Genomic DNA, 13246 nt, shown 5'->3' on the forward strand with positions numbered 1-13246 from the left:
AATTTGTTCACATTTCTCAAGAATATTTTATTGACATATTTCCATTTCAGTTACTGAAGAGTTTCTTCCATTTAGAAATGCATTCCCAAATTGCTAACGAAGCAGCTCTGGTGTTTGTGAGGACAAAAAGGCCTTTCCTTTGATGTAATCTCTGAGCAGTTTCAACACGACTGAACACCTGGAAATAAAAACAAAAAGTCTTAATTCTCTGAAGGCTTTTCCTAGTAATTTAGGAAAGTAGTTGGTTGACAGTTGGGCCTGATCTCTTCTGTTTCTGCTCTTATTCTTTCCATTTTCCATCAATGCTTTTCAATGATTAGTCCCTTCGTGGAAAACAGATGTTTGGGTCAACTTATCTGGGGAAAATTTATAAAATATCTGAGGCCACAAAAATTAAATTCAAGTACTTTCAATGGAAGCCAGAAGATCAAATTTCCAGTACATAGTTTATTCACTGCTAGTTCCATCATGAAGCTCAGGAGGGGGCTGAGTTTTTGTAGAAGCTGTAACCAGTGTGACAGCTCCGGCTGGATCAAGAAATTTGGAAAACCAACTAAGCTCATTGTCGTTCCCTCTGGTAAGTACCTTTTGTCTATTTTTATCCTAGTAATGAAAAACTGACAGATGCTTTTTAGACAAAACAATTTAGGATCACCATTATCTGATTGCCACATACTTGGTCTCAGCATATGAACAGAAAGTTTGTAGCTACTGGCACTGTACATGGAAACAAAACTACTTTGTAAATGGTTTGTTCACTTCCCTGATTGTAAGAAGATTGAAATGTTACTTTTAGAATACACAAACTAAAAAGGATGGACTCAAACTAGAAATTAAGTTGTTTTTTGGACCATATCTGTAAACCATTGGTATAAGTTATTGGTTCAAGATACTTTTCTTGTAGACTATTTTTTAAGTGAGAAACACTTTTATTAATTACCCCTACTCTATATTTTGAGATAAAACATAGTGCTTCTTTCTCACAATAACCTGCAAAGCCTGTGTTATTGGTTTTCATCTCATCCCTAATAGCAGTGCAAAACATTAATTCTTAAAGTAAATGACTATATAAGTTGTTCAATCATTCCACATGAGCTGGGAAGATGTCAATTTGAGGCTAATTTCTGGTGAAAACTTGGAATGCAAATAGATTGTGCTGTTGATTAGGGAAAAGAGCCATTGTTTTGGACAACTCAAGTGAAGTAGTTCCATATACTGACTGCATGTTATTAGGTTTTAGCCAATGTTCCCCTTGATTTTCTTAACCCTGGGAATGCAGCAGATAAGACAAGACAATGATTGACTATTAATTGGGTGTGTGAAAAACACATTTCTTCTGATGATGTCTTTGAGAATTCCAAGCATATTTGAGCAAGGTGGAATACAAATGAAGGAACAAGTCTTCATACTTAATTACTAAGGATTTAATTGCAACACCAAAATAGTGAATTCCTATCAGCAGGGGCAGGGTTTGGTCTCGTGAGATTAAAAAGTCATTTTGGGGCACACAATCATCACAAACAAATTGTTAATAATAATGGTAATTATAAGCACAACCATAATAATAATTATAATCTCTTTTTCCATAGCATTTTTAATCAATAGCATTTTTAATCAAATTGCTTTCCAGATCTTGTTTCCTTTTGGTCTCACTTCAGCTCTGGTAGGGATAATGAATTGATTTACACTAACGTCATTGTTTGCAAACAAATAAAGCACCAAATCCTTTAATTTATTTGATTTCTCAGCCACAGAACTTGTTGTGAGGAAAATGCACCAGGACCAGAACCCTGATCTCTTGAGTCACAGGCCACCATAGTTCCCTAGAATTTGAAGAACTCAGAGAAGCTAAATCAGCCTAAGGTTTTTGATATGGGTTGATCACTGTGGAATTATTAAACAAAACTTGTCACAGGTAGGCATCAGAAGAACAGAATTTTTCAAGGTAATAGAGGGAAGTCAAGAAGCGATTTAAATAGAATAATAGTTAAGAATTTGTAGGAAAAACAGGTATTTGATGGGGATTGGATGTAGAAATCTTAGGAGAGACTTTAAAACAAATCCTTTTGGCAAATAACAGCATAGACAACATGGTGCAAATATTGCAATAGGATCTTGCTTTGTGTACATATGGATTTATCTAAAGGACTCAAGTATAACATATGCAATTATCATGAAAGTGTTTAGCCCCTGGACAAAGTTCATTATTACAGGTAGGTTTTGTGAATGGACACATTTCCTTTCTAACGGTGAGAGGGTGTTGTCATAAAGCTTGGGCTTTGGAGTCAGGCTGACCTGGCGTCAATATCAATATGTAGGTTTCAAATATCATAATTTCAATTAAAAATGTAGTTGATATTTGGTAAATTAATTTAGAGTTCATACATGCATCTTAATAAAATATAAACAACTCAAGCAATTTCATTCAAATATATTATTTGATTATGCAATTAATGTATATAAATGAATTAGAAAGATTTATTTATTTTTTTACCTGGTTTCCGTTATATGCACCATGAAAATTATTTTGATCATAAAACACACTGTTAATAAGTTTTAAAAAGAGTATTTAAAGAAAAAAACATATAATATAGTTATTTAAAATATAGACACTAGCCATATATACACAAGTAAACTATTTAATGCTCAGTTAACTATTACATTGAGAAAGTTATGGAAATTCAAGATTCATTTTATCCTGAAAAGAATGAAACTTAAAGAATCTAGCTAAGGAAAAGGGACAGATGGTAAGAATAGTGTGTTTTCATACAGAAATTTTTTAATTCATCATTTTGTTTTTAGTTTCTTTAATATAAAAAATCAGAAGTATTCCTATGCATAAAACAGAAGTTCCAAAGATGAAAATTAGATTCTTTAATATATTGACTAAAGACTAAAATTATGTAAATGTAATATATAATTGAAAAATTAATCTTGTTTTATATAACATGCTTTTTAAATTAAAAACTAAATATAAGTTTGGAGAAATATAGTGTCTTGCCATCATAATCAATAAAATACCATTTACAGTAAAAGCAAGATATATAAAATTAAATAAACACATTACGACCTAATTGATTTACAGCATCAGTAAAATACTCAACATTGTTTGCTTACTAATTTTCTATAAAAATCAGGAGCTTTGCTATTAGAACCTCTCAGAATTTCTGTTCTTTTCCACTCAAATAAGAAATCTAACTCTTCTTTTCCTAGGAAATTGCCCACTGAATTATTTAACTCCAAGCTAGCCCAAAGAGAATATTAGTAAAGAACTTGCATGTTAACTGGAAATCAATTTGGAAAGAGTTTTAATACTTTAATTTTAATCATTAGATTAACAATAAATAAATGTATAATCAGCTAACATTCCAGCATTCAGCTGACATGCCTTTGTAAACTATGGTGTTTTGTTATATATTCTGACATCATGTCTGCAAGAGACTCTGGAACTGTGACATTTAATATTACACCAAATACGTGTATACTTTATTCAGCACGTGAAAACAAAGAAAATAGCAGAGCTCTAAAACCTATAAGGCTCAGTAGCCTTACGGTGTAGATACAAATTTTGGAGGAGACACTGAGAGTCAAAATGTGGTATATTCTTAGTCATGCTTAAACTTTAAGAAATTCCAAAATAAAATGTGTTTTTGGTGAACATAATCTAGAGTGAAACAGAATTGTGATGAGTGCATTATGATAAGATTAATATAATAGCATTTCTGAAGATAATAAATTTTTTTAATGTTATGGAAATATTGCTATTCTGCTTCTAAATTCAACGCATTGTGAATAATTTGGTAGTGCAGCATTAGTACTGCCCTACTCAAAAATCTGGGGTGGTTCAGTGTGAAACTGAGATGTTATATAAAATTAGACATCAAGTAGGAGAACTCCATTACCTCAGAACTGGGCATGAGATCCGCATTTTAGCTAAAAGATCAACTTCATTGTCAAGTACACTTGGAAATGGATTCCCGTTAACAAGTGACTGTGCATTGTTTTTAAAAAAAATTAAAAACTTCCTCCTGATATTTATTTATATGGCAAATAAGACAAATATGGAGAATTCCAGAAACAGTCAAATGAAGAGTAATGTTTCACAGAGTTGCTGAACAAGAGAAAGTGTTATTGGCCAACAGAGCATAAGTTACAAAATTCATAGGATGGGAAAAGTGAAGTAATTTAGAAAGGACCAAACATTCTCATGTATAGAGAGATCATCAAAGTTACCTGGTCTCCTCCCACATTCCTGCAATCTACCAACTCACCTTGAAAACATGCTCCATATGAATGGAACAAAAGAGATTTTAAAAATTACGTGTGTTCATGAAAGTTCGACGCCTTGAAATGCGGCATCGAAAGTCATACCCGACCTTAGCATGTGGAGAAGGAACAAAATCCACGTTTTAATACAGGCTCTGCCACTTATAGCTGTGACTCTGGGCAAGTTACATAACCTGTGGAAGCTCTTTCTTTGTTGAAAATAAGAACAATAAATACCTCACAGTCTATTGTGGATGGAAGGCCACGGTAAGCACTAATTCAATGGCAGCTTTTCTTCCTTTTACTATATGCGCTAGGTTGTTCCAGAACACACAACGTTTGTGCTTCTCTAATGATTCTTTTTAATTGCTGTTCCATTTTCCCCCACAGATAGAAGACTTCCTGCAGACGTTTCCCCCAAGCCCACCATTTTTCTTCCTTCAATTGCTGAAATAAACCTCCATAATGCTGGAACATATCTTTGTCTTCTTGAGAATTTTTTCCCAGATGTTATAAGGGTATATTGGAAAGAAAAGAATGGCAATAGAATTCTGGAATCCCAGCAGGGAAATATCATGAAGACTAATGACACATACATGAAATTCAGCTGGCTGACCGTGACAGGAAGTTCAATAAATGAAGAGCACATGTGTATCGTACAACACGAGAAGAATAGAGGAGAGGTTGACCAAGAGATTCTCTTTCCTTCAGTGATCAAAGGTATGTATATATAAATATAACCTCCCAGAACACTTTTTTTCAAAAGGAATATCCCACATTTCTGTCAAGTATTAATGAAAAATAAAAAAACATAAATGTTTCCTAAATGTTGTTCCATTTACTGGTAGCATAAGTGTCCCTCTACTTCCCTGTAGAATTAAAATAGCATAGGCTTTGGAACATAAAAAAGAAAAAGAAAAATTTCCTTAACTTTTCTCAGCCTCAGTTTCATCAACCAAATATTAAAGTCTCAGTGATTTTTTTTTAGGGTTGTTTTATGGATCAAATGAAACAACATACATGAAAGCACCTAACTACTCAGAACACAAGAAAAACTCAAAAAGAAATTCCCCTTCTGATGATCTTAATTGATCAGGAAATAAGAGCAATTATACTTCTTTCAGCAATTATACTTCTACTCATCAAACAAAATCAGTCTCACTTTAATCTTGTTAAACTCAGAGTATAGCCCCAAACCAAGGTTATTAGGTGACAAAATTGTGTTCATTTAATGGAGCCAAATCGGGGCTTAACAAAAAATCAAATAATTTGGCTGCTGCAGTTTTATCATAGTCTTAGGTTTTCCAGGTTTGTATTTTATATTCCACCATAAGGCGAAATTTCATAATTAGTGATTGAGTGAGGCTAATGCGTACACACATACTTCCATTCTACGTAATGAATGTATTTCTTGCCATTGATAAATGCAGCTCAACAAACATTTATTGCAGACCTAGCCTGTGCCTGGCCTGGAAGGGATGTGTGGATGAGCACACTGGGATGAATTACTGTCCCAAGGAGGATGCACTGTTGTAAGAGAGTACGTTCTTTTCCTAATCACACAGGGTCACTCGTGATTCAGACATGATGTCCCAAAGGAGTCCCGTTTATGCAGATACTGCGCATATTTAGACAGTGTGGGCAGAGACCTGACTGTGCCTTGGTCCCGGCAAAGGTCTTGTAACTCACTAGACTCACAACCTGCTGTCCTGAGTATGAAGACAACAGACCAAAGTCCCCAGGGCACCTATAGATAAGAAGGAGTCAGTTTGTACTTTTTCCCTATGGTTCACAAGCCCTTTTGAAGCAGTGGGGAACAAGCACAGAAAAAAATGTGTGAAGACGTTTGCTGTACACCAGTCCCAATTTCTGAAGTCAGTCTTCATCTTCTCAGATCCTTAGTTTCTTCAGTGATCAAATTAGGCTTGTTAGGCTTGTTTTATTTTTCTAGCATTCACAGTATCCTTTATAGGACTATCTTGGCTTTCTCCTGGGGCCATGATGAAGAGCAAATGAAATAATGTCAGTGAAAACACTTGCTTTGGAAAACATAACGTGGATATATTTATTTACGTATTTATTGTATTTTTTAATATCCTTTCCCAAAATGTACTAGCATAAGATTTAAAGACCAGCCCTAATTTACTGTTGCTACAGCTAAGAAACAGAGGGGAAGCAATATACTCAAAACACAAGTTTAATATAAACACTGGGCTGAAGTGTCCTGTTACATTTTGATTTTTCTAGTGATGAGGGAAAAATCAGAAGTGTAGTAAGTTCCATGGTGATGATTATCATAGAGAAGTTCTAGTTCAAAATGTTTTACTTGGCATTTAATTTCTGAAACAAATGTCTCCCATGGACTTCTCGGGGAAACAAAGCTAATGAGGACATTTGTGTTATTGTCATTCTACAGCAAATTTTTAATGCTGTTTCTTGGATGTTTTTGTGTTTGATAAAAGTTAAGACTATAACTCAGGAGCACAAAAGAATGAGGGGATTTTGAAGAAGATAAAACTATTATTGTCCAAGTTTTTGATCAACCTTGATTGAGAAAGAGAACTTAGGATACATACACAGATTTTGTTCGAAAAATTATTACTTTATTGTTTTTACCTCAATCGATGCATGGTAATAGAAGCGTTTTATTGATCTTTTAATGAAAAAGTCATTGTTAAGGAAAAGAAAGAGACTTTTAAGATACATTAAAGTCAGTTCTTGAAGATATTTTAACATCTAACCACGATTATGCTAACGTTTTCATTCTTGGAATTTATTCCAAATCTTATACTTCAAACCCATTTTTATAGCTACCAAAACAAAGAGGCCCTTGAGTGTATAAAATTGCATACCAGAGCCATATCCATATGGACAAGAACACATCTAGTAGAAAAAGATTAACCAAAATAATCATTTCAACTCTGTTTTCTTGCATCCAACAGTCAATTATCTTTAAAAAATTTTTCATCTTTGTATGTTTGCCTTCTTTTTTTTTCTTTGTACATAATCTCACCTCATGTTTTACATAATATGACTGGGCCTATCTTTCTACCTTAGGAAAGAATTTGGCTGAAATGCTGAGCTCCTGTAATAAAAAGTCGTTTTCTAAGAATAGTTAAGATATCTGGAAGGGAAGATGTTTTTAGTGTCCATAACGGTAGAATTATGTTGTTTCTCTATAGATGACTTTCGTTTTTTTTTTTTAATTTTCTCTTTTTTAATTTTTTGTTTATTGCAGTAACATTGGTTTATAACATTGTATAAATTTCAGGTGTACATCATTATACTTCTATTTCTGCATAGATTACATCGTGTTCACCACCCAAATAATAATTACAACCCATCACCACACACGTACCGAATTATCCCTTTCGCCTTCCTCCCTCCCCCCTTCCCCTCTGGTAACCACCAATCCAATCTCTGTCTCTATGTGTTTGTTTATTGTTGTTATTATCTATTACTTAATGAAGGAAATCATACGGTATTTGACCTTCTCCCTCTGACTTATTTCACTTTGCATAATACCCTTTCTCTGGATTATTATTAGTATTTTTTTGGTTTTTTTGCAGATAAAAATTCACCCTGAGCTAACATCTGTTGGCAATCTTCCTCTTTATTTTTTTCTCCCCAAAGCCCCAGTACATGGTTGTATATGCTAGTTGTAAGTCCTTCTAGTTGTTCTACGTGTGCCACTGCCACAGCATGACAACTGATAGAGAGGTGGTGTGGTTCTGTGATTGGGAAATGGAAGCAAACTTGGGCCACTGAAGCAGTGAGTGCTGAACTTTAACCACTAGGCCATCAGGGCTGGCCTTCTATGGATTATTTTTACAAAGTACTTTCCACAACTCACTTAATTCCCAACAGTGATCCTTTGAATGCTGGCTCTGCCATCACTGGTATGACTCTCAGCAAGTTACTTATATTCCCAACCTTATTTCCTCATTTGCAAAAAGGAGACCTCCAAACTACAGCTCACGTCAGTGTGACTGGAGCATTAAAGGAGGTAATGCACGTAAAGCATTTAACACAGTGTCTGGTGCAGTAATAATCACTCCATAGCTATTAGTTTTTATTCATATTGTTGTCATGTCCACAAACACCACAACTCCAGAAATTCACGTTCATGAGTTGGGAATACGGGGATGTTCATGATTTGGAAAGGTACAGCTGCTTTCCTTTGCTTTGATGGGAAATTTGCCCAAACCAAATTCTTTTGAATGTGAGATTCTGTTGTGGATTCTAAGATCTGATGAATTAATTCGTAGCAACTCTTCATGTCAGCAGCTTGTGCTGAAGACTATACAGTAGCCACATTTTCTGTTTATTTTTCCATGCGACAAGTATTTCTCCATCTCCTTTGTAGCAGGTACTATGTTAGGAGCTGCGAATACAGAAGGAAAACAAGATAGTCTTGGATATTACCATCCAGTTGTGATAAAGAAGAAAAAAAATGTATTCTTCATGAGAGTCAACATCTTCAGGTGCAGAAACACAATATATGAATTAGATCTACTAAATTACATAGAATGAGATGAAATATTCCTGGAATTGTAGGGATCATATTTTTAGGGCCGGTCTCTCTGTCAACAGATTTTGTGTGTTGTGTGTATGTGTGCATACACATTTACTCATATAAACACGTAGACACACTGTTGAATAATGGGCATGAATAACTGACTAATATTGCTCCCCTTTCTTCTAGTTCTCCTCTCAATTGTCGCTACTATTGATTCTACAAAGGCTCTTCTGAAAGATAAAAGCAGTAAGTTATTGCATATGTTTGCCTATGTTATTTATATGTATTCCTATATGTATACAGACACTTTGAAATAATGGGCATGGATAATTGACTAATATTTGGTCTCATTTCTCCTAGTTGTCACTGCTATTGATTCTACAAAATCTTCCCCAAAAGAGGAAAGTGGTAAGTTTTTGTATATGTTTGCCTTCATGTCATGCTCTAGCAATTTTTTCCCTCTTGATCATCTTCTCAGACTTAAAGTAGAAAAGACCACATATTCCTGGAATTGTGGGGCTCATAATATTCGTATTTTTAATGACTGTCTCTCCTGTGTGTCAGCACATTATATATATACACACACACACACACACGTACATGTGTACATGTAGATATACACGTGAATATATCCAGGAATCATATATATATATATATATATATGTTTATACCTATATATTCACACACACTGTCAAATAGTAGAAATAGACAATTGACTAGTATTTGATCTCATTTCTTCTAGTTGTCACTGCCATTGATTCTACAACATCTTCCCCAAAAGAGGAAAGTGGTAAGTTTTTGTATATGTTTGCCTTCATGTCATGCTCTAGCAATTTTTTCCCTCTTGATCAACTTCTCAGACTTAAAGTAGAAAAGACCAAATATTCCTGGAATTGTGGGATTCATAATTTTCATATTGTTAATGACTGTCTCTCCTGTGTGTCAGTAAATTATATATATATACACACACACACATGTACATGTGTACGTGTATATATACACGTGAATATATCCAGGAATCTTATATATATACATATGTTTATACCTATATATTCACACACACTGTCAAATAGTAGGAATAGGCAATTGACTAATATTTGATCTCATTTCTTCTAGTTGTCACTGCTACTGATTCTACAACATCTTCCCCAAAAGAGGAAAGTGGTAAGATTTATAGCAATTTTTGCAAAAAATTTTTAGGAAAATAGCAATTTTTCCCTTCTGATCAAATTAACTTTTGAACTCCCTGGTTCATAGTAGATATGACCAATTATTCTGGAATGGTGGGGCTCATATTTTCAATTAGTATCTCTCCTGTCTCTCTGTCGACAGATTATATATATTTATATATATATGTCTGTGTGTGTATAAATACACACATATACCATACTTATATGTCAACTGTCAAATAATAGGCACCAACAATTGACTAATACTTTCCCTTATTTTTTCTAGAGGTCACTGCTATTAATTCTACAAAAGCTTGTCTGAAAGATGAAAGCAGTAAGTTTTTGCATATGTTTGCCTTCATGTCATGCTACAGGAATTTTTTCTTCCTGATCAACTTAACTTTAAACTTCCCTGAATTAAGATAGAAAAACGAGAATGGCTGGATGTTGAAGAGTAGACTGAGTGATACATTAAATCATTCCATGAGTTTCTAGGAGTCACCTTAACACCAAATGCCGGTTTAGGGCTGAGATGACTGTAAATTAGAGAGTGCAGTGATGGGCTCCAAATTATTTCAACAAAGGCCTTCATTCATTTATGCAGCTGTTGTTTCTAGTGACTGAGGAATACATGACATAAAGGTGTCTCCAGATATTTTTTTAAGTCTTTCGTCCTTGCTAGTAGCTAATAACATGAACTGACATATACCTAGAGCTTCCTATACAGAAGGCATTGTGTTGGGTTTTGCATGCATTTTCTTGTCTAATTCTCAAAGCACTCCTATGAGGTGGTACAATATTTTTTCCCCATTTCATAGATGAGGACAATGAGTGAAAATTAATTAAGTTCCTTGCACCATACCAGCTAGATCTTAGATTTCAACCTGGCCATCTGAATCAAGAGTTCATACACTCCCTCAGTTCTCTCTTCTTCCTCTAAGATATAGTCCTAGCGCAAGAAACCCCAAAGCCAAGGCTCTGAGACATGATGGACATATGGTGGGTGTTGGGTAAGTGCATGGGCTTCATAGTAGCACAGACTGAACTTGAACCCCAGTTCTTTTAATGATTAGTTGCATCAATATAGCAATATTACCTACATTTTCTGAGCAACAATTTTCTCATCTGTCAACCAGGAATAATTACACCTAACTTAGTTATTGAAGAGGTAAGGTCACCTATGTGGAATGTCTAGTATAGGGTGTCTCATTTGGCTGTCACAGAATCAGTACTAGTTTCTGGCCCTTTCTCCCTACATATGTACAAAGAAAGTGAATAGAAGGAGTGGCTCAAGCCCTGCTGATCTTTCTTCTATTTCCAATATCAAGGGAAATCTGGACCTCAGCTAATACCTTATCTGACCAAGGGCAAGGAGTTATGAGCACATCACCTCTGAGATCTCTTTCCACACTGAGTGCTAATGATTCTGGAGTTTTGACTCTATGAAGATAAAACATGTAAAAGGGAAATTTCCACAGGAGGAGACTCAGCCTTGTGGTTCATTGAATAGCCAGTCTGGCTCAGCATCATCGTCATTATTTCTTGACAATATATATTTCTCACAAACCTTCAAAGGCTATTAAGTGCAAATATCCTATAATAACATAGTCACAATCAGGGACATTTAGGAAGGACAGATGAGTGAGCCAGGAAATCCTAAAGTTTCAGAGAATTTGGATTAACCACTCTCTTCCTCTTTACTAAAACCTCCCACCCACCCCGCTGTGAACACCACCAAATTTCCATGGATTGTACTCTTCATAGGAATCTCATTGAACACACAATGTGTAATGGCTCAGTTGCTTCTAAATAAGAATTCAACTTTATATTTATGCTTAACCTTTTGATGTCTGGGGTACTTATTGCACTTGGAGAGGCAGAATTATAGTGTACCTAAGAATCTGTTCTTTAACGACATGGTGCTGGGATTGAAATCTGGTTCCTGGTACTTACTAAACGCATGACATCAGGGAAATTACTTATCTCTCTGTCCTCAGTTTATTTGTAAAATGGGAATGAAAATAATAATCTCATAGGTTAGGATAAAACTTAAACAAGATTAAAGTTGTATGCAAAGCTCTCAGAAGAAGTGTTTGGCATTTGGTTAGTGGTTAATGAATACTAGTTATTAATATCACTTAGATATATGATGGGGATGAAGAAATGTTAAGATCTATTTGTCACAAACACTTTTTTCCCATTGGACTCATTTATTAAAAACACAATCTTACTTTTCATATTTTGGAATGTTCTAAGTGAATTTAGCAGAGGTAGTTGATTGACATGACCTGTAAACTGGATTCTGAGTTGTCTTGGTGGTGGTGGTGGTGACGGTGGTGGTAGATGTTTAATTTGAGATTTGGTGGTGTGGGTGGCACTGCAATGTAGGTCATCAGAAATGAATAACTGTGATCACCCTCCCATTAATATGTCCCATCCTTGCAAAAGAGCAATCGAAACTAATCAAATGTCTTCTCTTAGACACCCTGCAGCTGCAGCTCACCAGCACCTCTGCTTGTTATGCTTACCTCCTCCTCCTCCTCATGAGTGCCGTCTACTTTGCCATCATCGCCTTCTGTCTGTTTAGGAGAACAGTAGTCTGTGGCAATGGAAAGAGTTCATAACAGATGGTGGAAACAAGAAGGCAACTTTTCTCCATTGTTTTTTGTCCCTAAAAGTGTCTCATAAAGATCTACCTTGGCTTTCTCTCTGAGTGTGGGTTATTTCATTTCACGTGTGTATTTTTCTATGATGTCGTTGTTGCATAATGGTTTTGTAAACCATTGGGCAAACAGAAAATTATAGTCTGTAGCAACAATGACTTCTGCCATTACTCAGGGTCAGGGCCAAGGGGTAATCCCTTAGCACCACTGTCTCCGTGATCTCCATCAGCTCCTCCAGCAACCCAAATAATCATGCCTTCTGAGTATAGACAGGATGCAGCTTCTAGTCACGTCTCTTAGGGCCATTTAACCAGATGACCACCTTGAAGCCTTCCATTTTACACATCCTGAGGCCACCATAGTTTTTACTTGAATTCTGCATTTTGTTTTTCATAATAGGTGCAATAAAAAAAATTATAAGTGTACATTTGATTCTGTGTAATTTAATTTGATGAAATCTAACTGAAAGCCCAAGGGAAGAAACAACATGACACCTGAGCTATCAAATCCAGCATTGGTTTTAATAATGGTCAATACCACAGTTCTAATTCTTTCCCTGAGATAGTGGTCATGATGCTTTCTTTGGGGCACTGTCTCCAAGAGGAGCCACAGTCAAATGAAGGCACCAA

The 13246-nt window shown here is 35.3% G+C and overlaps 1 gene segment (V, D, J or C); it reads left to right on the top strand.

Moving 5' to 3' along the window:
* Positions 1–468: 468 nt before the first annotated feature.
* Positions 469–12959, top strand: LOC131422786 (T-cell receptor gamma chain C region C10.5-like). The segment is given in 6 exon segments: positions 469–577; positions 4657–4986; positions 8972–9031; positions 9146–9193; positions 10241–10288; positions 12436–12959. Coding segments are annotated over 6 exon segments (738 nt in total).
* Positions 12960–13246: the final 287 nt, after the last annotated feature.

This window comes from Diceros bicornis, chromosome 3 (genome assembly GCF_020826845.1).
Source record: "Diceros bicornis minor isolate mBicDic1 chromosome 3, mDicBic1.mat.cur, whole genome shotgun sequence".
NCBI classification, from domain to species: domain Eukaryota; kingdom Metazoa; phylum Chordata; class Mammalia; order Perissodactyla; family Rhinocerotidae; genus Diceros; species Diceros bicornis.